Here is a 25,640-nt window from a genome sequence, read left to right on the forward strand (position 1 = left end):
TATCTTCAGTGCTTAATTTCTCAGCTTCTTCTTCAAAATTACATGGCTTTGCCCGTACTCCATCATTATCCCGCATACTTTCATCCCACCATTGATTTATCTCCTTCATGCTATCCTCTTCTTCAGCCACTGTTATTCGCCATAAATTCCAAAACCCAACAGTTCTAATCATCTTAAAGAACCACAAAATTATCTCTGTTTACATCACATCAGAAAGGAAGGACTCAATGGGTGTTTTGGCGCCAAATTTGATAACAGGAGGTAATTTAGTTAGGTTAGGTGGGCCTATGAGGGAGGTTTGAGAATTAATGGGCTTTCATGGTCTTACATGGTATGCAATGGAAAAGTTAAGTGAAAAGTTATTCCTTCTCTTTTGTTAATGGGCTTTCTTAGACACTTTACAATTTCTCAAAAAACAAATATCACGAATAAAAGAAAAATTATATGATTTTCAAGTTATAATTACAACTAAATATGTGATCCATCATCCGTCATAAGTCAAATAAAAAAAATTAAGAACAAAAATAATTTCATTCAACACAATTATGTTTTAAAAAAGAAAAAAAATCAATATTAAATATGAAAAACTAGCATACAAAAATGAAAAAAAAAAGAAAATAAGTAAGAAAAATAAAGTCAATTCATACTAAACCATTAAACTTGTGATTCAATTGATTTGATTAAAAATAATAAATTTAAAAAATTTTAAAATTTAATTTTTAACTAATCAAATGTTAAAAAATAAAATTAAAGTTATAATAATTAAAGTTATAAAAAAATAAAATAAAATTATAAACTAAAAAACAATAAATAACCCCTTTAGATTTTGTTAATAACTTAATAGTTACAATTATACTAGAGAGATAGATATCAGAATGAGAGAAAAAACACATACACGTTGTCCATTAAAAATAATAAAAATATCTCCTCTCTTTAAAATTATATTTTTAATTTCATTTTTTCTTCTCACACACACACACATATATATATTGTAAGTATGAGTGACAATAGCTTTATCGCTATAATTTTTTTAAAATAGGTTTTTTTAATAGTTAAATTTCTAAGAAGAAAACAAAAAAATAAAGCTTATATTGCGAACTTGGATTCAATAACATGCTAAGGAAAAAAGTGGGAATACTTCTTTAGTTTGATGTATTATAATTTTTTTGTTTGGAATCAAAATCATATCACGGACCTAAAGTCCTGTAACACCCATGTAAGCAAAGCCTTTAAGCTAACAGTCCAAGCTGCTGGGTTTGGTAAGAGTTTCTCTTCCCCGGTCTTTTTGACATTCTCTCTGTCATTTCAAGAATGTCTTGCCACAGGGTTGAAGCTAAACCTTCCATCAACAAGAAGCTGTTTCAATCTTGTGAGTATTTTCCTGTACGCTTGCCTATATCATTGCAAGATTCTATGTTGTTTGTTGCTGCCTTTTCAACTTCCTCTAGAAGTTGTGAAAGAACTTTCGTTTTATTTTTTCATTGCTAATGAACATGGTTCTTGGATGCTACAGATGTTCCTGTTTTGCCATGATGATTTTTTGACTTGATCATGCATGTAGTGGTGGTGAAGGAAAAATACCCTGAAAATGAATGAAGCCCAGAAAAGGTTCTTGCTGTTTTTGGCTTTTATTTTGGTTGTTTCTAGCATTATTCTTCCTTTTGTCTTCCTGATTTGTATTTCTCTGTGTCTGTCCCTCATCATCATATATTAATTGCCATTTATCTTTGACTTTGTGAGTCATATGATGCCTAGATACAACCTGCATCTCACTCTTGGGTCATGATCAGAATTAGAAGTTGATGAAACTAGACAAGACAAAAGAAAGTATTTAGTAGTAATAGTAGTTAAACGTTCTCCTTGGTGTCGGAATATTCCATGATAAAATTGGTTCGAGATTCCCAATTATCCAATAGTTTTGCTTCCTTCCTCATTCATGGGAAGGGGTTAGAGAACCCATAATTGTCCGTGTTGAGTTGAACTTTGTATTTAGTAATCAGGTTTTGAAAGTAGCCAAGTTTAGCAGTCCTCTTAAATAGCATCTAGAGTTCATTATTCTGTCTTGAATGAAAATTGAGGGGGCAAGTATTTTATTGAGTTATCCACTACACTTGGCTTGCACCAACGACTTAAGAAATACAAATGCATATGATGAACTTTCAGTTGTTGCCACTAGGATCATCCATGGAGGTCTTTCTTTTGCTATTCTTTTGCTTAGCTTTCACTACTTTTAACTTCAAGTACTCAACTGCCACTGACTTCTTAACTGTCAACCAGATTCTCAGAGACAATAGCAGTGAAGCTCTTGTTTCGACAAATGGGACATTTGCTTTTGGCTTCTTTAGTCCCTGGAATTCTACGAACCGTTATCTGGGAATATGGTTCAACAATGTTCCTGATCAAACAGTTGTTTGGGTGGCCAACAGGGACTCCCCTCTCACTGATTTATCTGGGGCAGTCACCTTGGTAGCAAACGGAAGCATTGTCATTTCTCAGAACTCAATGAAGAACATTGTCTTGTCTTCCAATCCATCCACAACCTCAAACAATCCAATCTTACAGCTCCTGAGCACAGGAAATCTTGTTGTCAAAGATATTGGCAGAGATGATATTTCAAACAACTATATCTGGCAGAGCTTTGATTATCCATGTGATACTTTGATACCAGGCATGAAGCTAGGATGGGACCTAACAACTGGCCAGAATTGGTTCTTGACTTCGTGGAAAAGTCTTCAAGATCAATCTGCAGGACTTTATACCTATAAATTGGATATCAAGGGGCTTCCACAGGTACATCTTCGCAGGGGATCAGATATAGTATATCGAAGCGGGCCATGGGATGGTGTCATGTGGGATGGTCTCAGGTTGGGAGGGGGTCTTCAAATGAAAGGTTTCCAGATATTCAAGTCTATATTCATCTATAACTCAAATTACATATACTTTAGCTTTGACAACAGCGATAATAATATGATATCACGGTTCCTTGTTGACAGCTCTGGCGTGCTTAATTACTTCACATGGAACCAAAAATCCAATGAGTGGTTTCTAATGTTCTCTTTGCAGAAAGATCTTTGTGATGCATATTCAAGATGTGGTCCAAATGGTATTTGTAATGAAAACCAGGTGCCCATTTGCCATTGCCCAACTGGGTTTGTGCCAAAGGTGACAGAGGAATGGTATTCAATGGATTGGTCCAGCGGATGTGTGCCAAGAAAACCACTGAATTGTAGCACAAATGAGGGATTTATGAGGTTTCCAAACTTGAAGTTGCCAGATAATTCATATGCTATGCAGTCTATTACAACTAATCAGGAGAACTGTGCAGATGCTTGTCTGAGGAACTGCTCATGTGTTGCTTATGCCACAACTGAACTTATTGATTGCGTGATGTGGTTTGGGGACTTGTTGGATGTTAGAGAATTCAATGACGGAGGGGATGAACTGTATGTTCGGATGGCTGCTTCTGAACTTGGTATGTTCTTGTTCTTAACACAAAGCAGACTTTGCATAAACTTTGCATTCACTCATGCAAGCTTTAGATACTAAAATCACAACGTAAGATACAACATTCTTTCTTTATGCATGCTTTGGTACTAAGATCACAATGTAAGATATAGCATTCTTTCTTTATGCATGCTTTGGTTACTTTTATTTCGTTTCCTTGCTGGTTCTAGTGGGTGTATGCTTCATAATTTAAAGTGGGCAAAGAAAATTTATTAAAAGTTGTTTTTGGGTTCACATAGATCAACTTTGATGATATATTCCCTTTTCTTTTTTGAACACAGGCATTAAACTTACCATCCTGAAATTTTAGTATTTATAGGTCACTTTGCTCTGAGACAGTACAAATTAGTTGTAGTCGGTGTATTTTTAATGTGCCTTCCCAAACGCTCTCATGTGAACCATGATATGAAAGCTTTTGCTGGGCTCCACAAACTAGGTCCTCTTTCAATGCGAAAGAATGAGAACTACAGGTACACTAGATAGCTGGTCCTCTGTTTATAGGAACAAGACCTTAAACTAAGATTGTACAAGATAGTCTCTGCAATGACTAAGTGGTTTAGTCAGTTAGAAGCACAAATTTATTTCAAAAACAAATTGATGATTATTATTTCGTACTTGTGGATGCATCTAGAAAGCAGTGCAATGGACAAAGTGACACTGATCATATTCTGGGCCTCAACAATTTTAGCGGTTCTTCTGTTGGTTTTAGTTGCCTTGTACGTTTTATGGAAGAGGAAGTCTGGCAGAAAGATAGGTAAATATTCAACTACTTCTGTGTTAGATAAACTTTTTTTTTTTTCTCATCTTAGTTACATTTTTGTTATCAGATGAATGACTAGTTTAACAGAAACTAGACATAATAAGAAAATGATTTGTGATGATTAACAGGACTTTAATTGTGTTGCTTCGATGTTCCACCTGCCTTTGGTAATCTAGTTTTTTTTTTTCTATCCATAATAGATTTTTGATTTGCACTGTTATGTGTGGAATAAATTTTATTTTTTTAACCGTACAAAGAAAAAGAAGTCATGGATAAATCAACCTTCTTAGAGATCATAGGAGATCAATTTGATTTTGAAGGGAACTCCTATGATTGTTTAAAGTTCTGTAGTAGAATTTTGATGAAACTAGTTGTAAGCTCTCTCATAGCAAGAAAAGCTAATTTCTCCATCTTTTTCCAATAATCCCTTTGCTTGCTTCATGACAGACCAATCTGTAGAAGAGGCATGCCATGATGATAAACCTGGCCTTGAAGACCTAGAGCTACCATTATTTGATCGGAGTACTATTGCAGCTGCGACAAATGACTTTGCATTTGCTAATAAGGTTGGAGAAGGTGGTTTCGGCCCTGTTTACAAGGTTATTTTCTGCACTACTTAACCCTGCTTTGGTATGATCAACACCGAGTGGAATGGATCCTTTTGGTGAGACTTGAACCAAAAAACCTGCTTGATCCCTGCTCGCCTCTTCTCCATTTGAGCTAAAGCCTGATGGACCTCGATCATGTCAATTTAGTCATAGTAAATGAATGCCTAATTGCGTATCCTAAACAATCTGCTAATAGCTAGCATTGTTTTTATTTTTTATTTACATATAGGGCAAGCTCTCTACTGGTCAAGAAATAGCAGTAAAGGTACTCTCCAAAGATTCAGGACAAGGCCTTAAAGAATTCAAGAATGAAGTTATCTTTATTGCTAAGCTTCAGCATCGAAATCTTGTTAGGCTCTTGGGATGTTATATTCACGCAGAAGAACAGATGTTGGTCTACGAGTACATGTCCAAAAGAAGTTTGGACTTATATATTTTTGGCAAGTCTTTTCCATCATTTTTAATTATTTAACGTTGTCCCAAATCAGGCTTTTTAACTAAATGCTTTACCAGCAGACTCACAGGAAGGTGCATCCCTTGATTGGCAGAAACGCTTTAACATAGTGGTAGGCATTGCTAGAGGACTTCTTTATCTTCACAGAGATTCAAGGTTGAGAATCATTCATAGGGATCTAAAAGCTAGCAACATTCTCTTAGACAGTGATTTGAATCCAAAAATATCAGATTTTGGCTTGGCAAGAATGTTTGGAGGTGATCAAACTGAAGCAAAAACGTGCCGGGTTATGGGAACTTAGTATGTCTCTCACTCTATGTATTTATGTATATCTATCTACCTGTACTTGGCACTTCGCTGTTAAAATATTTCTTTGTTGATTAAATGCAGTGGCTATATGTCCCCCGAGTATGCAATAGATGGACAATTTTCAGTCAAATCTGATGTCTTCAGCTTTGGTGTATTGCTCCTAGAAATCGTAAGTGGAAACAGGAACAGAGAATTCTATCATCCTGATCATGACTTCAACCTTCTAGGACATGTGAGTATTTCCTTACGAAAACAATTGATGTGGCTTGCATATTTATGCGAGTGTTTGTATGTACACATGTTCCTTTGCATGCAAGTGTAAGTTAATTCTCAAAGGAACTTAAAAATTTGGTGTAGGCATGGATATTATGGAATGATGAACGGGCTATTGAGCTGCTAATGGATCCTTTTATGGCGAATCCGATTAACACATCTGAAGTATTGAAATGTATTCAAGTTGGCCTCTTGTGTGTGCAACAGTGCCCTGAAGATAGGCCAACAATGTCGTCTGTTGTTCTGATGTTGGATTGTGAGAATCCTTTGCTGCCTCAGCCTAGAAAACCTGGTTATTATACAGATAGGTGTCTTCTATCGAAAATGGAAAGCTATTTTTCTGGAAATGACTTGAGTATAACAACATTAATGGGTCGATAGAGAAGTCTTTCTTTCTCTGGATGTTGCCATTGTAAAGAATCTGTTGAGTCTGAGTGACTTTTTCTTTACACCTGAATCTGAAGATTCTGAACGTGAGAGTGTTCCCGGAGGGTAATATTGTTACTGCAACAAGCCTCTATACCTGTTGAAGAGGTGGCTCATCTCGACATCAAAGTTCAGGGCATCCCTGATGACTCTGAAGATTATAAATCCCATTTCGGCAATTTCCTTATCCAAACGTGTAATATTATATCATGTCTGCTTTATATTTTGACATTAGTTCTTGATTTGTTGGATATATTTAAATCGTGCTTCTTAGTTGATGTTATGAAGATTTTATCCCTTTGTTTTAACTGTATTGTTTCATTTTTACCCTTCTCTAGCTACATATGTTCTCTTGGATGGACAATTTATTTTGTATGTCAAATATTGCCTTTACGTGGTTTCCATTTTTATTTCTTCTGTTGCCTATGATGTCTTGGCACATCATCTAGATTTGTAAGAAACCTGGAAAGATCCTGAGGACTTGGTCCTATGCTTGTGCAATGAACTCTTTGATTTTCAAAGATCATTTTACCATCTCGAGGGTCTTTACAGGGGTCTCTCTGCTTGCACAACAAAGGCAAGTTGTGATATAGAATAAGAAAGACACGTCTATTTGCCAGAAATGACATCAAGAACACATCACTTCCGCATTATACAATTTGCTACTTGAAGAAAGACCATTCAAAGTTCAACCTAAAAAGACTAACAAAAAGAATAGGAAAGCGGTCTTGTTGCCAAAAGCAAGAATATTATCTCAATATTACATGAATCAATAGCCTGTAGAAAAATTGTGTTATTGTTTTTCACAGATTTTCCTGAAACCCATGTTTCTATGCTTGTAACTTCTCAGGTGCCTTCCTTGCAACAATGTTGAATAAGTATTGACAGCAAGGAGCTGCCTCAAGGAAGAGTGTAGGATTATAGTAGAGAGTCTGCGAAGAGGCTAAATAAGACATTAAAAAACGACAGTCGAGCGTTTCAACCATTGTAGTTTAATACGCAAGTAGATGAAAAATCTAGAGATTAACACTCCCTATGAACAAACTGCTGATTTTGAGGTCTACAAGGATAGCATGTTCTAGTTTTTGTCAAGAGAAGGTCCCTTTCACACATTTCTTTCATCAAGAAAAGCAGAGTTTCCCTTTCTAACATTTAAAGTCAGAAATGAAATACATCAAACAAGAACCTGATAGTTTTTATCATCAGCTTGACATTTCCACCATAAAACCTTTCTATAGTGAAAACTGCTCAAAACCCAAAGCCTATTCAAGCCAAAAACTTTCTTACAAACAACCAACCCATAGATACCGAAAAATATTTTCACTCCAAACCAGAGCAAACCTATTACAAAAAGCCCTACAAGAAATTTACCAAAAACCATAAGCCTTTCCGATCAAAGCCCAAACAAAAATTTAACCTTAAAAACATTACTCGTTACAAATGCAACTAGAAATGACATATCTTGTTTGTGCAAAATCAATACCAAACTCCATGAGCTTTAAATAGATGAAGACACCATAAACCAAATATAAAACCTATACATTAAAGCCACATACATAGACCACTCTCTCTTAGACAATTCTGAAGAAGAATTTTAAATTGATAAAAAAGCAACTTCTAGTGCTACTTTAGATACTTTTACAGATTCCAAATAAATCAATGTCCTAACTTAAGACCAAGAATTCATCCTTGAGGCCATTAAATGACTTGATGATTCTTAACTCCTAAAAACATATTTAGATAACTTGTTAAAAGATTTTAGCAAACTAGAGCATCTTCCTTCTAACCCTCCAAACCGCTTTGTATTACCCTCAACTAGTACCAATACCTATGACCTTACAAAGATCCTTAACAAAAAGAAATCCAAAACAACATTCATAATCCTAGAATTACATTTTAAGATCAAAATTCTCAAATTCAAGTTATCAATCCTGAAACAAGCCCAACAAAAAGACTTTGCCATATTACAACATCTTCTTTAAAAAATTGAGAGACAGTTTGATATTGAATCTGAACTAGACGACCAAACCATTGAGTCTTATAAATTACCTCATGCACTTACAAACATTGAACATATTCCTAATGACTTCTTGTATGTGTTATCCCAAATATCTTCCAAAAAATACTTGATTAAAATTTCATTAGCTTTTTCAGATGATTTCAAATTAGACACTATTATCTTATTTGACACAAGTGCAGATTTATATTGTTGAAAATAAAGGCTTGAGTTTTGCCTGCAATATACAATTTTGAATTGTTAGCAGCAGAGAGTTTTTTAGAGGTGTTTTGTAGAAATGGTTTTGGAACTATATTGTCTTTAATACACAATAAAGGCATTTCTTTGAAAATATTTTTTGTTGTCACGAAATATATTAATCATATCATTATTCTTGAAACTCCATTTATTGATATGATTACTCCATACAAAACACATCATGACTGCATTACCTTAGAAATCAAAAGTGTTGTAGACTTGAAATCTAGGATCTCGAGTCTAAAGGTCTAATCCAAAAGTCCCGATCATCTTGATCGTGTGTAGCCTTTTATGTAAATAAAAATTCTGAGATTAAAGAGGTACACCAAGACTTGTGATCAATTACAAACCTTTAAATTCTACTTTAAAATGGATCAAGTATCCAATTCCAAACAAAAAAGATGTATTGCAAAAATTACATTCTGCATTTATCTTTTCCAAATTTGATATGAAATCTGGTTTCTGGCAAATCTAAATTGATCCCAAGTATCGATACAAAACTGCATTCACTATTTGTTTTGCCCAATTCAAATGAAATGTCATGTCTTTTGGCTTAAAAAACACACCATTTGAATTCCAACACATTAAGAATGACATCTTTAATGCACATTCAAAAGTTTGTATTGTTTACATTGATGATGTTCTTATATTTTCTCATTCCATATATCAACATTTCAAATATCTACATATATTTTTTCATAATACCAAACAAAATAGTTTAGTTGTTTCTAAATCAAAACTTTCTCTATTTTAAACCTGTGTCTGTTTCCTAGGACATTATATCTACTAAGGTACTGTAACACTCATAAAGAGATCTTTATCTTTTACAAATAAATTCCATGGTAAGATTACTGATAAAACTCAATTGCAAAGGTTTTTAGGGAGTCTTACTTATGTTTAGACTATTATCCAAACATTATTCGTCTTGCCAGACCTTTATATGACAGGTTAAAAACCAACCCAGTTCCTTGGTCTGACCTTTATACCAACCTCATCGAACAGATCAAGAAACAGGTCCAAACCATTCCTTTCCTCCATCTTGCTAACCCATTAGCTTCTAAGATTATCAAGACTGATGCCTTAGACTTGGGATATGATGGGTCCTTAAACAAGTCCAAGATAACAAAGAACAAATCTTCTAGTATACATCATCCTATTAGAATGATTGCTAGAAAAACTACTCCACTATAAAAAAAGAGATTCTTTCAATTATTTTTTATGTTACAAAATTTCAAAGTGATTTATTAAATAAAAAATTCATCTTACGTGATTATTGTAAATCTACAAAAGAAGTTTTATAAAAAGATATCCAAAATCTTGCTTCAAAATAGATTTTTGCCCAATGGCAAGCTATTTTAAACATTTTTTATTTCAACACTGTATACATTAAAGGATATTCTAATTCTATCCTTGATTTCCTAACTTATGAATTTCTTCAAAATAGGTCATGATGCCTCCTAAGACATAATCCAAAAACAAGGGGAAAGCTCTCCAAAGAAAGCCTAAATCTTTCTGCAAAACTCATGTCTTCAGCTATCCTAGTTGTTAAACCTATCAAATCTTTGCGAAACTCATGTCTTCAGCTATCCTAGTTGTCAAACCTATCAAATCTTGGTATGAGGTAGTCAGTAAAGAAGAAGAAACTACAACACAATCATTAGTACAAACAATATCAGTTCAATATTAGGTTGACACTCTCTCTAAATCACCATAATTACTTCTGGCTTTATAAAAAAAATATATCCCAACAGACCTTTAGTGACCATAAGTCACCCATATGTAGTATTTCTAAACCCCTTTCAAAACCACAAGTAGATTTTCCTCCTCAAAAAACCCCTGCTTGCTTTACAAACTCCGCAATAAAGCTTTTCCAAATCTAAATCACAATACATTTTTTAAACTAAATTCCAAAATATTTTAACCTTGGAAGAAGGTTTATATAATTGAAACCCTTCCATTGTAGCTTCAAAACTATTCCCCCCACATTAGCATTACAAACCCAAGGATTTAATAAAATCTCAATCCTACTATGCTGCCATCCTTGAAATCACAAACTTTATCAAATTCAAACATTTTAAAATCCATTCAAACCACTCCAAACCAGCATATTCCACATGCATCATTAGCAAAATCATCCACCCTTCAGATTGGGGTCAACCCTTACATAAAGCCATTTTTTCCCCAACACCCCTTCGGAAAAATAACCAGGATTATGGTACATATACTTATTAGGATTACCAGCAAGCCTGGTTTAATGCCCTTTTCTTTTAAAATACAAATCACAACTACTATTAGCTTTTCTACTTCCATAACACCATGATAACTACAAACTTCCCCCTCTGGTTCCTTTAACAGTGGGACTATTTTGGTTGTCATGTATACTACCTCAAAGACCACCCTCTGGTTGAAAATGACTACCTTTATTTCAAAAATAATTTTTGACCAACTCCTTCTAAATGAAAGTTTTCTTCCTTCCTTATTTTCTATACAAAGGTTTTTGTTCCATGGGTATGTTCATGGTTCTATGATTATAATCTTCAAAATGAGCATTTAGTTCTTCTTCATAAATTCAAAATCAAATGGTGGGATTCCTTTGCAGCTGAATTCAAAAGTTTCAAATTAGCAGTTGCAGAATGGTGACAAAAGAATCAAACAACTCCCATCATTGATCATCATCCTTAATCCAAATTTCTAGCCTCAAAGGCTCAAACAGTAGCTCTCTTTTCCTCTGCTAGAACTGAGAAAGAATACCTCCAAATTGTGCAAAACATTATACAAAGCCAAGACCCTAAAATAGTCTTGTTCCAATCCAGATCATCTGACTCAACATCTCTTACCATATCCCTTGGAGACGATAATAAAGATTACTATTTTGGCATTCTGTCACCTATCAAGAGACACTAAAAAAAAAAGTGTCGACACAAACTTACAAAATACTTTTGGCTCAAGTGTCTCCCATTACTGAAAAAAACATCATCCACTTATAAAAGGTGTCTCCCACTACTATAAAAGGCACCATCCACTTGCAAAAGATGTTCCCCACTACTACTTTCGGCTCAAATGTCTCTCACTACTGAAAAAAGGCATTATCTACTTATAAAATATATTCCTCATTACTACAAAAGCAAGAGCTTCCCTTCTCTATAAAAGAAGGCTTTTTTCCATTTCTAGGGTAGGGCAAGATATAACCATATATCTAGTTTCTTTATAGACAAATCATATTCCTTTGTAATTTTACCTTTGTATCAATTCCAAAAACTTGTAACCCATATCTCCTACAAATTATCACCAACTTGTTATCAATATAAATTTCAATTTCGAGGTTCATTTCTTAAAACTTTTAAATCTTTACATGATTGTATTTATGTTCCTTTAAATTATCTTGTAAATTAAGTATGCTTTGTGTTTGATCAATGATCCTTACATTGCTGGTCTTGCCTTATTCATTCGTATCAGAAAGTTATTTGTTTTCTTTTCTTCTTACTTAACAAAATCAATATATAGGCTGGAAACCTGTGACTTAACCTAAAGATCATTCTCAGGTATAACAAAACCATTACGTTTTACTGCTTGCTTATTTATTAGTGTGTCCTGTTATTTTGTATTCCTTATATATATATATATAATGAGTACTAGTTAATCTCTTGAATATTTATATATATTGCTCTATTTTCCAAGTATTTGTTTATTCTTGAATTTACACTCGCATTTTGTTGAACTAAATTCTATTTGATATGACATACCTTTCTTTGATGATTTTGTGAATATCTATTATGTCTTGATATAGAACTTGTTAGTAATTTCATGCTAACAAAGAGTAGTTAACCTATGTATATATAATATTATATATACCTAGCTGTTGAGAGAGACACCAAAATATGGTGACTGATTATTCCATATTTGGTCACCTTCAAGTGTCAACTGATCATCTTTCAATGTCATCTGCTTACTTTTGGGTGTCATCTAATTTTTGACATGTATTTCACTACTTCAAGATAATATGCTTAATATGTATATTTATATCAAGATAAATCAACTTGCAAACTAGTAATATCTAAAATATATATTAAATGTTATTCCCTCACTAAGTTAGTTGAATTCACCCTTTATTTTTAATATTATTTAGATTCTTAGTTTCTATTATAGGTAGACTTTGTTGAGTATCCTTGCTTCTTCAATTTGGTTGATATGTTTTGCTTGTTTTGCAAGGCTTTCCTTTTAGTTTTGATTCGATCTCTTAAACACTACACTATTACCCTGATTTAATTTAATTTAGGATATTTTCCAATGTAATGAGTGTTAAAACCTGATTATGGGTTATTCGCCAACATGTAGTTTTTCAAAAAATATAAAAATAAAGGGTAGCGATGTGAAGAAAGTAGATAGGGGAGGATTCTGAAAAATACATAAAAACCATGCTGCAATTTTAGAGAAAATTCAAGGCCTAATTATACCCTATTATGCCCAAAAAATGAGAAAAAAATGCAAATTCAATGACAAATTACATGATTATTGGATGAATTTGCATAAAAATTAAGTCCTTGGACATAATAATTTTTAATAGGCCAAATTAAATTTTAATTATGTTTAAGAATTAGTTTGAGACCAATTAAAGGATTTAATTATGTGCAAAGACTTAATTATATTTTAAATGGGTCAAATTAATTTTATTTGGGGCTTAATTAGTGAAAAATTAAGTTTGAGAGCCTAATTTGGGCTTAATTGAGAAGATTGGAATTTTAAAAAACTAAATTTATTTTTTACCAAGTTAATTGATTGAAATCAAGGGCTAAATTGCAAGAAAATTGAATTTTTTTAGGTCAATTAGGGTTAAATTGATAAAATTCACAACCAATGATTAATCTCCAAAAGATGTCATACTATAGGGGCTTAATTGATGAAATTAGGGGGTGAAATCAAAGAAATTGAAAGTTTAATGATTAATTAAGGGTTAAATTATATAAATCTGAGACCAATGATCAAATCATAATAGGGGACTAAATTTGGGGTTCGAGTTAAAGTTTTGGCAAGGACTAAATTACACTAAATCAAAGGTTTAGGGTTACAATCGAACGAATGCAGAAATAGAACTTAATTGAAGTTTGACAAAACTCCTTTCTTTAACCCAAAACAGTGTTGTTTTTGCATTTAAAAAAAAAAAAGGACCAGATGACCCGTTGTTTGGTCACTATTCATTATCTTCCCTGATTTTGCCTGAAAATGACAGCTCAAAAAGCTATTTTTAAGGTGCATTTAATGCCTCATATGTCTCCTAAAATTCATAACACATACACAAAAATGGTGATCTAACATCCTTTTATCCCTTAGTATGGTCCGTTTAGACCTACTAACATGACACCTGCTCCAATACCAGCCTAAAGAGGCCAACTCAGACAACCTTTTCCTGCAGATTTGACAACTCACATACATACTTTGAACCGAACATTAGATCTTTCCTAGCCAAACCAAAGGCTATGATTTGTCAACATTAAAGAGAAAATGTCTCTCTTCTATCTTCTATAAATAGGGATGCATTTCATGGCTTGATCAAGGAGAAAATCGAGTCCAAATTCAGCAAAAAAACTAGCCATTTTCCCTTGTTTCTGTAATTTTTCTCTCTATCATGTCCCTCTCTATCCACCGTGGCCTTTAGCTACCACCATTCTTACCACCGTCAGTTCATCATTGTCTCCACTATCAGCAGTTGCTTGAACTCCTTACCAGCGGTAAAGCATACACCATCGATCCCTCTCCCTCTCCTGCAGATTTTCATTTCCTTCTTTCTTCCTACTTTAACACCTGCAACTAGTTCTAACCACTGACCTTACCACTACATAGTGTCCACTATTGTCAGACCACCACTATGCCCAATAGTCTTTTTCTTCGCCTATCTCCAACTTCTGCAACCATTTGGTTACATGTAGCAAACTAATTAACTTTGAATATGGGTCGAACCCAATTTCGCCCTGCCCATATGTATGGGCTGGGTCTGACCTACTCCAAAAAAATAGAAGAAAGATTATAATGGGCCGAGATTGTCCTAACCATTTTTAGGTCTGGATCAACCCATCCTTTTTCCGAGCTGAGTTCAACCCAGTTATCTGGGCTGGGCTAGCCCATATATTTTGTAATATATCAATATATCAATATATTATATATTATTATTATATTTAGAAAAAACAAAAAATCCAAAAAAATTAAATGCACATTTTAAAATATTTGTGATTATCTTAAATATTTTTCTACCAATTGTGCTTAATATTGGGCTGTATACTTACAATGTAATATAAAAATCTGGTATTCTCCAAAATATTTTCAAAAGAAATCAAGAATTTTTTTTAAATCTTAAATGTTTTAAATTAATTTCCCCTTAAAAAATAATGTTTTCATGCATACAACCAAATCCTAAAATATCTCCAAACATATCTTCATAAAAAAAAAATTGCATCTCCTTTATATTTTAAAATGCAAAATGGATATCATAACCAATTTATGATTATCTATTAGGATTTGATCAAAATATCAAAAACCTTTTTCCAACCTTTTTTCTAGGGTTCAAACGTAGACTTTAATATTTGTAGGGTGTAAAATTACATAATAAAGTATGCCCTCATGTATTAATGATACAAGGTGTAAAAATATGAAACTAAAATTTAAATTTTAGAAGGATTTAACCCAATAAGGTATAAACTTTCTTATGAAGAGAGATCTACCTTGAACTTTAGAGAAGATCAATGAATAGAAACTCGACTTAGAAAAAATAATCAAATAACAATGCAGCTTACCTTATGTGTGGTGCATTAAGGGTGATGCGTCTTCTTCTTGTATAACTAGTTGCTTACCCAGACTCTTGCAGACCATAGGTTCTTAGTGACTATAATATTAAGTGGCAACTCCTAAACATTAATTATAATTTTATAATTAAATCCAAAAACCCTTCCTAATATGCCACACCTTATTAAGAGGCATGACAAAAGCCTCCACCATCAATAGATGATGTCATAGCGCACACCTCAAGACAATGAGTATTATGGATTATTGTTTTTTGTTTTAATTCTTGATAAAAAGTTTTGAACTATCATTTGGTTTTATTAGTTTTATATAATATAATATTTCTAAAAATTATGAAATGATGTGTTTTTTTTAAATAACTTGTTTTTTTAATATGTTTGTTCTAAGGCTTAACGTGAGTGAGATGTTCTTTTGAAATCATTCTTGCATTGCTCATCATGGATCTAAGATTCAGGTCGTGATAAGTTAAATTGAAGAAGTAACCAAATAATTACAACATTTTGAATGTAAAATAAACTCAATAATTTAGGATAAGAAAAGAATACTTACATTTATTGAGTGATTCAAACTTTGATTGCATCTACGAATTATAACTCTAGGATAACAAACATCTTTTTGGTATTTTTAGTTTATAGAAAATTGTAAGCCTCTTTGATTATCACCTATAAAGTGATCACCTATGGAATTATCACCTACAAGCCATTACCTACTGGTTTCAAGTTTGAAAGGTCTTAAGAACTTGATAAAATTGCAATGCAGTTATTTTAATTTTTTGTTGAAATGTTGATGATGATCTTCCATACAATCTTCCTTGTATAGTGACATCAATTGTTGATTATCTTCCATCTTTCAGGGTTCTTTACTAATTGTCTGGTAATTGTCGATAATCTTCTATATTTTCGAGTTCTTTCCATGATTTCAAGTCCATAATACATGGTTTGTTATACTTGCTTGTAGAGTTAATCCTGGGTGCATATTCCTTCTTTTATATGTGACAAGAATCTTATCTTCTTTTAAGTTTCTTTCAATTAATCCAATTATCAAATAGTTATCATATATCTCTTTATTTATTTCCCATCAAAATTTATAGTATAACACCATCCATTTTGGTAATTGTTTACATGTTCAATCGTAATGAAACAAATATTCCTTTTGGAAAACAACCTACATTCATTTTTAAGAAACCTTGTTGTGATTTTCAAGTACTCTTGGATGTAAAAGAAGTAGACAACACTATATTCATAATATTTGTCTTTGCATAACTTCTTTGCATATCATGATTTCTATGATCATAACATGGTAAAAACTAATATAAGCTCCTTCTAACATGTTTATAGTGATAATTTTTGCATGAAAAAGAATGGCATGGCTATCTGCTTTTCTCTTTTTGAAAAATCAACGTCATCAACCAGTTTAGTGCATAACTCATATCTAGTCCGATAAGTAACATATCTTAATGTGTTTTGTTTTTCTGAAATTGATAACTATACAAGCAAGAAAAAAAAAAGAGAGTGTGAAATAGAGAGAGAGAGAACATAAAGTGGAAAAAAAAGAAGAAAAAGAAGAAGAGAAAAGAGAAGAAGAGAAGAAGAGAAAAGAGGGAAATATAAAGAGATTTGGAGAAATAAGTGTTTATGGTAATTATTATGCTTTAATGTGTATAATTATGGTATTTAGCTTTGATTTTGGTTTTGTTAAGGTTTAAGGTTTTGAAGTTTGTGTTTTAGCATTAGATTGATGGATTAATTGAAGTGTTATAGGTAAATTATTATAGGTTTATTGAATTGTTATGGTTTATAAGGTTTATAAGGTTTTGGGTTAAAATTTGAGACGCTAAAAGAATTTTTAGATTTACCAATATAATTTTCTAAGTATTTATTCTCATTATTTGTCAGTAAGTTTCCTTGTTGACATGATCATGGATAAAAATCATCTGTCGAAAAAATCTTATTGGTGATTTGTGATATATTGATAATAGTTTTATAGATACATTTACTAATGTACAAAGCGTGTCAAAAAAAGTTTACCTACTTCATTTCATTGGTACTTATATAATTAAATATAACATATCACTAACAAAAAAAACTATGTCATTATATTGGTGATTTGTTCTCAACTGTTAGTATGTTCATCAGTAAATTTAACATGTAACCATCAAACAGACCATATGTTATTCCATCGGTCAGTAAATAGTGACAATGACATTTGTAGTAATTGTTTTTTAACTTTTTAGAATATATTGATAGATTATATCTATCGGGGACCCTATCAGTAATAATTTCAAGATATATATCTTTAAAAATCTATTAAAATTAAAAAATTAAAAATTAAATTGATATATAATTCAAATATTTATTACAAATTTAAATATAATTAATTTTAAATATAATTAATCTAGAATAAAGGTGTTGGAGGAGGAGGTCGGTGTAGCTCTTAACCTGGATCATGTGCGAAATAAGAGGGAATACTAGTACCACCCATTTGTGATATCATCTTCATTGGTGAAGTTTGGTCATCTCAACACTGAGTCGTTCATAATCAGCAGCAAAATGGATTATTTGATCTGTAACTTATTAGTCTAAAATCACCTCTAATTCTAGAGTTTGAGTGCTCAAAACCAATTGCGAGCATCTAATGGTTGAAACACCATGATCTATTTGCAAGAACTCAGTTGTAGTGTTAAAGAGACCTTACACCTAATTTCTTTCGGGTCCACTAAACGATCCTATCTCCAACTACAAATCTAGATTTAGATCTAGATGGTCTAGGGATTGTCATCATATCTCTCTTTTAACTTGGTGTTATATGTATCCTTGAAAAGGAAAGTTATCAAATTCAAAAAAAAAAAATACTAAGTTAAGAAAAAAATTATTGAAAACAATATACCACAAAGTATTGAGTTCACTTATCTATAAGCTATTGCACCCTTTTTTGGCAGTCATCAATTGCTCCATTGGGCTTGATTCGTGTCCAAAAATTATAGCCTCTAAGAGAAAATTGTTGTTAATTAAATATATTTATAAAAATAATAAATAGAAAAATAGATGTAATTGAAAAAGAATTTTACCATCCACTCCATATGCAAAACAAATGGAATGAAGTCATCGATATGCATGGTAATGAAACTATGAACTTACTAGTTTTGGTGCTGTGCAATAGAGTGTGATCGTCACATGAAATGATCAGACATCATATGCTGAATATATTTCGCTCACTTGGCCTCTAAGATGTATGGAGGTTTGAAATCCTTCCAAACTACCATTGAAGACAAGCATCTATATTGTATCTCAAACTATTATGATTGAGTATGATCGTTGATAAAAACATGAACTCTAGCCTTATATACATGACCAATGATGATTTGTAAACTGTGAGTGTCATCATTTAATAAGAATAAGGAGCAACAAATGATCTTAATAGATTGAATTTGTTTGTATATAACTCAAGATGCATGTTTCTTAATTTCATTGAAAATTAAGGATGCACCTTATTAAAATATTTCCAAGCTTCATTATCGAAAAGGTATATCATTATTCCATCCACTGCATCATGTTAGTTATGCCATATCATGTTTTCAGCTAACTAAATTAGCTTTTCAAAGTTGTAATTAAACTTTCAGACTTTAATTTCTTTCTATTAATGCCTAAATTGAATTCAAAAACCAATTTTCCTTACAATTAAGCCCTAAATAAATACAATTAAAACTTGAAAAATTCCAATTGAGTTATTAAACATCCAATGTTGAATATTTCTGTTATTAGATCTTTATGAGTCAAAATTGAACTATCAATTTTTAAACTTTGAATATTTTAATTCTTGTTAACTAGTATATGATAAAAATTTTAGACATTCTTCATTTCTTTCTACTGATGTGTGTGTGAATATATATTTTTAATATTTTTTTTATTTGTTTTTTTTTGTATGTTTATATGAGGTACAAAATAGAGAACACTAGCTATGCTCAAACTCAATATAGATGTAGAAAAAATAGAGTGCATCAAAATAAAGTAAATTTAGAAAGCAAGAGATCCGTACAGTATTCAAAAACCTCCTTAGATGATGCAAGAAAAACAGGAATCAACAACATAGCACATCAAACAAAATAAAAAATAAAAACAAAAAAAAATTAAAAAGCTGAATCAACAAAGTAAAAACCACATAGCTTAAATTTGTTAGACCGAACACATGAAAGATCAAATCCTTCCATATTTTTTTCCATAGCACTGACAACTCTAATTATTTCTCAAGAACCAGAATCAAGTTCTAAAAGACTCAGAAACAAGCATTAACATTATTGCTCCAGTTGCTATATATATATATATATATATAGCAACTGGAGCAATAATGTCATCAATGGTGTCCTTATTGATAAAATAGAAATTAAGTGTAAATAGAACATCAAAATGCCCAAAAAAATAATTTATTGATTTTGATTATATTGATCTTTTGATTACAAATGTACTAATATCATAAAGGTAGAATTATTCAAGAGTTACATAAATGCAACATATGTTAATAAAAAACTAAAACTAATACATAATATTGATATATGCCTTAAAGGAGGAAAGAAAAGGAGTTTGAGACTCCTCACTCAAAGTCTTCCCCTTTGATCATTCAAGATCTTCTTCACATGGAAGGTAACTGCACACTGACCTAATCTCTGCTAACGTGGAATTAAAAAAAAAAAAAAAAGAGAAGTCAGGCTAGCAGCGGCTACGGCACAGCACATATGAGAAATTGGAGGGTAGGGCTTTCCTGGAAGGGAGTCCATGAGGAAGTGCTCTAGTGAAAGTGTTTATTATGTGTAATACAGATCAGTTCCATCAAACCAAGTGTAAGACAACAAAAAAATAATTTAAACTCAAATACAAGTTATTTTCAACATAAAAATATATACTCAGATTTCCATCTAATACATGCCCTTATGATAATGGACATAAATTTTGATTCTAAAAGTCATGTTACATATTGAGTCTGATTTATGAAGTCATCTAAGATTGGTAATTGCCCTCCAAACAAGTACTAGAAATGACTATTTTGGAAAAATCATATTTTCAAGTTAATTTAGATTTTTTTATCTATTTACTTTAGAAATATTTTATTAATTTTTAAGCTTTGTTTAGGGTATTTTTCCTAGTATATGATAGTCTAGAATCATAATTATTATGGTTGATTTCTTTTTTGACGCAATTCTATCTTTTTTGTGTTTATTGTCTTTTTTATGCTGTTTTTGTATGCGTCTAAAACTAGAGGACGGCGTCGTTTCCAAAAAATCTGGATTGATACTTTAACAAAAACAAGTCATGGCCTAGACTTCAAGGTTGAAAAGAGTAACTCATCAAAGAGATGCCTAATTCCGTCACGTAACTTCTCTGGAGACTTGTCTGAAGGCCATATCCATTCTCCACAAAGCAAAATTTAACACTTTTCCACGAGCCAAGATCCAGTTTACCCACTCATGGAAGCTGAAGAATTGTTCCTGATTTTTTCTCTTTTAATGCTCCAATTCTCATCTTGTACATCCCACGACTCCTTAAAGACCAACCAAACCATTAAAGAAGGTGACCTTCTTATCTCCAAAGGAAATATTTTCGCACTAGGATTTTTCAGTCCAGGTAGTTCTAGCAATAGATATCTTGGAATTTGGTACCATAAAATACCAGAACAAACTGTGGTGTGGGTTGCAAACAGGAACGATCCTATCATTGGTTCCTCAGGATTTCTCTTTATAAACCAATATGGAAACCTAGTTCTCTATGGTAACGATGACCAAAAGCTTCCTGTGTGGTCTACAAATGTTTCAGTGGAAGAAAATGATACTTGCGCAGCTCAACTCTTGGATTCAGGAAATTTGATATTGGTCAGGAAAAGAAGCAGAAAAACCGTATGGCAAAGCTTCGATTATCCTACGAACATGCTGCTTCCAGGAATGAAACTGGGGCTGGATCGAAAATTAGGAATTTATCGGTTCCTAACATCATGGAGATCAGCTGAAGACCCTGGGTTCGGGGACTTGTCAGTTAGGATCAACCCAAATGGCTTGCCACAATTCTTTGTCTATAATGGTACAAAGCCAATTAGTAGATCTCGCCCTTGGCCATGGAGAAATCAGATGGGCTTATACAAATGCACTTTTGTAAATGATCTAGACGAAATATACTCTGTCTGCACAGTTCTTGATGATTCTTATCTGCTAAGATCAATAGTGGATCATTTAGGACATTTAAAGGCTTTAAGATGGCGAGAAAGTGATGGTCTGTGGAAAGAATACTGGAAGTCCCCTCAGTCTCAGTGTGACTATTATGGACATTGTGGTGCTTATAGTATGTGTGAACTCGCAAATCTAAATGAATTTGTATGTGCCTGTTTACCTGGGTTCGAGCCCAAGTACCCATTGGAATGGTCTGCGAGAGATGGGTCCGGTGGTTGTGTCAGGAAGCGGCTACATACGTCTTCGGTGTGCCAGAATGGAGAAGGGTTTGTGAAGGTGGAAAATGTAATTCTTCCGGAAAGTTCAGCTGCTGTTTGGGTGGACATGAGCAAGAGTCGTGCAGACTGTGAAGTGCAATGCAAGAGGAATTGTTCATGCTCTGCATACGCAATCATTGCAATTCCCGGAAAAAACTATGGTTGTTTGACATGGTACAAGGAATTAGTAGACATTAAATATGATAGGAGTGACAGTTATGATCTGTATGTTCGTGTTGATGCATATGAATTAGGTACCCTTTTTCTGCTCAACTACTTCATAGGATTGTGATTACAAATATTGATTTATAAGAGCTTTCCTATGCTTGTCACTGCTCTTGACTGTAGTTAATAAGCTCTTTGCTGCAAGAAAGAAACCATAGATATTGGTACGTTTTAGGTGCCAAAAGGGCTACCCTTTGCAATATATATTGTCATATTTCCATTAGAAAATGGGGTGGTTTTTCCTATAGAGTTAATCTTCATTCTTTTCACTCTCATGCAGCTGACACTACAAGGAAGTCAAATGATTCTCGTGAAAAAACGATGCTGGCCGTTTTAGCACCATCAATTACATTATTGTGGTTTCTCATTAGCCTGTTGGTTTATTTGTGGCTCAGGAAGAGAGAAAAAAGGTACTGAACTGCAGGTAAACAGAACTTCTACTGAATTAGAATATTTCAAGCTCAGCACCATAACGGCGGCCACTAGCAATTTCTCTTCAGCTAACAAACTCGGGCAAGGTGGTTTTGGCTCTGTTTATAAGGTTGATTTTCTTGCATTTAGCTAAAAACTAAATGGCTTCTCAATACTGCAGATTTGTTTTCTCTAATTTACATAATTGTAGTCTAGAGGCTTAATCTTGTGACATGATTTTAGGGTCTGCTAGCTAATGGACGGCAGGTTGCAATAAAAAGGTTATCTAGAAGTTCAGGACAAGGAACAGAAGAATTTAAAAATGAAGTTATGGTAATTGCAATGCTTCAACACAGGAATCTGGTGAAACTTCTAGGCCATTGCACTCAGGGTGGAGAACAAATGTTAATCTATGAATACTTGCCAAACAAAAGCTTGGACTCGTTTCTCTTCGGTAAGTCTTTTTAAGTATTCGTTTCCGTGATTTACACTAGTTGTCAAATTATACCTGTCTGAAAAATAATTGTTTCAACAGATGAAAGCAGAAGATTGTTATTGGAATGGCGAAAACGCTTCGATATTATTGTTGGAATAGCTCGTGGGATTTTATATCTTCACCAAGACTCCAGGTTGAGAATCATTCACAGGGATTTAAAATGCAGCAACATTCTATTGGATGCAGAGATGAACCCAAAAATATCAGATTTCGGAATGGCAAAAATATTTGAGGGCCACCGGACTGAAGATAGGACAAGGAGAGTTGTAGGAACATAGTAAGTACCTTGGCTTAAAACAAAGACCGAGAATGTTTACCAGGAATACTAAAACTTCAGATTCTTGTTTTTCTGATGCAGTGGCTATATGTCACCAGAATATGCTGTGTTTGGAAAATTTTCTGTAAAATCAGATGTTTTCAGTTTTGGGGTCATGTTGTTAGAGATTGTGAGTGGCAAGAAGAACAACAGATTTTATCAACAGAATCCTCCCTTGACCTTGATTGGATATGTGAGTTATTAAAGAGTTTTTAGTGCTCTTGGTTGAATTTCAGTGTTCACAATTTTAGATGCTGTCTGCTCTCATTTCTTGTATGCTAATGATTTATATGAACATCACAGGCGTGGGAATTATGGAGAGAAGACAAAGCATTGGAGATAGTGGATCCATCACTGTACGAGTTGTATCATCCGCGTGAAGCCTTGAAATGCATACAAATTGGTCTACTGTGCGTGCAAGAAGATGCCGCGGACAGACCATCTATGTTGGCAGTTGTTTTTATGTTGAGTAACGAAACAGAGATTCCTTCTCCAAAGCAGCCTGCATTCCTCTTTCGAAAATCAGATAAATTCCCTGATTTAGCCTTAGAAGTAGAAGATGGACAGTGTTCCGTAAATGAGGTGACAATTTCTGAAATTGCTAGTCGCTGAAGCTGTGCTGTCTGAAAAATTGCTAAAATGAAGTTCCATTAGATTTGAAATGAAAATACTTGTTGCTAAATTGGGGATTTGAGATTTAGCACACCACCATGCACGAACAATCCAATTCAATGAAAGTTAAATCACAATGATTTCTGACGATGCATTGGAGATAGTTGATTCATCACTGGAGGAGTTATATTTTCCCCTGCAAGCCTAGTCGGTCTCTTGTTCTTATGTCAAGTAGTGTTTTTTAAAGTATAATTTTTTCAAGGTTTGATATTATTATTTTATATTTGAAGTATTAATAATTTCTTAACTAGATAATGTTTTATAATAATATATCTAAAAATATAAGATAATTTTAATTTATGATAAATATTCATCTTCAATATTGGTCTATCAGATAAATAAGGGATTGATTAATGCGTTTAACTACTAAAATTGAGAAGACAAAGAGAAAGTTAAGATTAGAAAAGAGATCTTAGATTAGTCCAAACTAGAACATCATTTGATTTTTGGATTATAACTGGAGCTAAAGAATTTAGATTTAGATATGTTTTATATGGATAGAAAGCTAAGATATAGGTCTAAAACTTTCATGAAGAGTCCAAATTTAAAAAGACCGTTTTCAAGTTCAAATTATTGCAATAATGGAGAAGTCTGAATTTGTCTTGCAGCCTCGATACTATTCAATGTTTAGCCTATATCTTGAGTTTAAAAGTCCAAATGCACCGATTTTTTTTATTAGAAAGCTGAGACAATTTTCTAGAATTTTTATGAAGACAATCTATTCAAATTCTAATGTTAGTGATAATGTTTTGTTTAAACAAGAAGATAAAGATTATCATCAAGTCAAGATGTGGCCACCCACTAAATAATTAGTCAACAAATCAATAACTCCAAATTTTGACCTATAAAAGAAAATATTTGTCATGTATTTAGGCATCTTAGTTTTCAGATGAAGATTATGTTCTTGCTCTCCCTATTTATATTTTTATAATACTTAAGTTTTACTTATATTAATCTCTTGTTTACATTTTTTTTTAGTTAACTTATTTTTTTTATATATTTTTTTATCTTGTTTATTTATATTTTTAAGTTAACTTATTTTTTTTTATATATTTTTTATCTTGTTTATTTATATTTTTATGTTTTATTATATTTAGTTAAGTTCATTACGTCAAGGTGAAAATGTTACACTAATGGTGTAAGAATAAATGTAGTAAAATTTCAATATGGACCTTAATGTTTGATACTAATATGTTTTGTATTTATTATTTTTTTCACTCTTAATACTTTGCTTGTTAAATGGTTAATCTAGATTTATGTTGTATAACTCTTGGTATAATAATACTTGGCACTTTAATAACTCAACCGTATAATATAACTAACACCTATACTGTGAGAGGTTAACTTAAGTTATAATTATGAATACTTGACAGCATTTATAAGTATCAACATTATTCAAATAAGATAACTAATGTAAATATGTTAACAAGTTATAATCGGATTGAAACCTTCTTTGTGTGGTTTCTAGTTGAGTAATAAAAAGAGTTTATATTATATTTGTTTAAAATACCATTAATAGATTCTTTAACCTTGACAATTATTTTATTCTTATTTAATATTTACATTAATCTTATATTTTAAAGTCATTTTCAACTTCCCATCATCATCATCATTATTATTTATAATTTATATTTTTTTTTATTGTTTGATTTCGATCTTAATAGATTATTTA

At 32.5% G+C, this 25,640-nt stretch overlaps 1 protein-coding gene and 1 pseudogene across 1 annotated transcript; both read left to right on the top strand.

The window, feature by feature from the left end:
* Positions 1-1,234: 1,234 nt before the first annotated feature.
* Positions 1,235-6,660, top strand: LOC105113607 (G-type lectin S-receptor-like serine/threonine-protein kinase At4g27290). The gene is made up of 8 exons (XM_011009848.1): positions 1,235-1,383; positions 2,278-3,472; positions 4,136-4,258; positions 4,712-4,863; positions 5,102-5,312; positions 5,389-5,626; positions 5,717-5,867; positions 5,993-6,660. Exons 1-8 carry the CDS (start codon positions 1,312-1,314, stop codon positions 6,287-6,289), a joined length of 2,439 nt encoding a protein of 812 aa, XP_011008150.1. The 5' UTR covers positions 1,235-1,311; the 3' UTR covers positions 6,290-6,660.
* A 10,303-nt stretch (positions 6,661-16,963) lies between these two features.
* On the top strand, positions 16,964-24,056 carry LOC105113612 (G-type lectin S-receptor-like serine/threonine-protein kinase At1g11410; annotated as a pseudogene).
* Positions 24,057-25,640: the final 1,584 nt, after the last annotated feature.

The sequence above is a fragment of the Populus euphratica genome, unplaced genomic scaffold (assembly GCF_000495115.2).
Source record: "Populus euphratica unplaced genomic scaffold, PopEup_1.0 scaffold441.1, whole genome shotgun sequence".
NCBI lineage: Eukaryota > Viridiplantae > Streptophyta > Magnoliopsida > Malpighiales > Salicaceae > Populus > Populus euphratica.

Excerpts from the sequence above, each read along its gene's own strand:
- LOC105113607 (XM_011009848.1), top strand. The coding sequence starts at position 1,312 with ATGTCTTGCCACAGGGTTGAAGCTAAACCTTCCATCAACAAGAAGCTG. Across the intron at positions 1,384-2,277 it reads AATCTTGTGAGTATTTTCCT|ATTCTCAGAGACAATAGCAG; the intron begins GTACGCTTGCCT and ends ACTGTCAACCAG. Across the intron at positions 5,313-5,388 it reads TTTGGACTTATATATTTTTG|ACTCACAGGAAGGTGCATCC; the intron begins GCAAGTCTTTTC and ends CTTTACCAGCAG.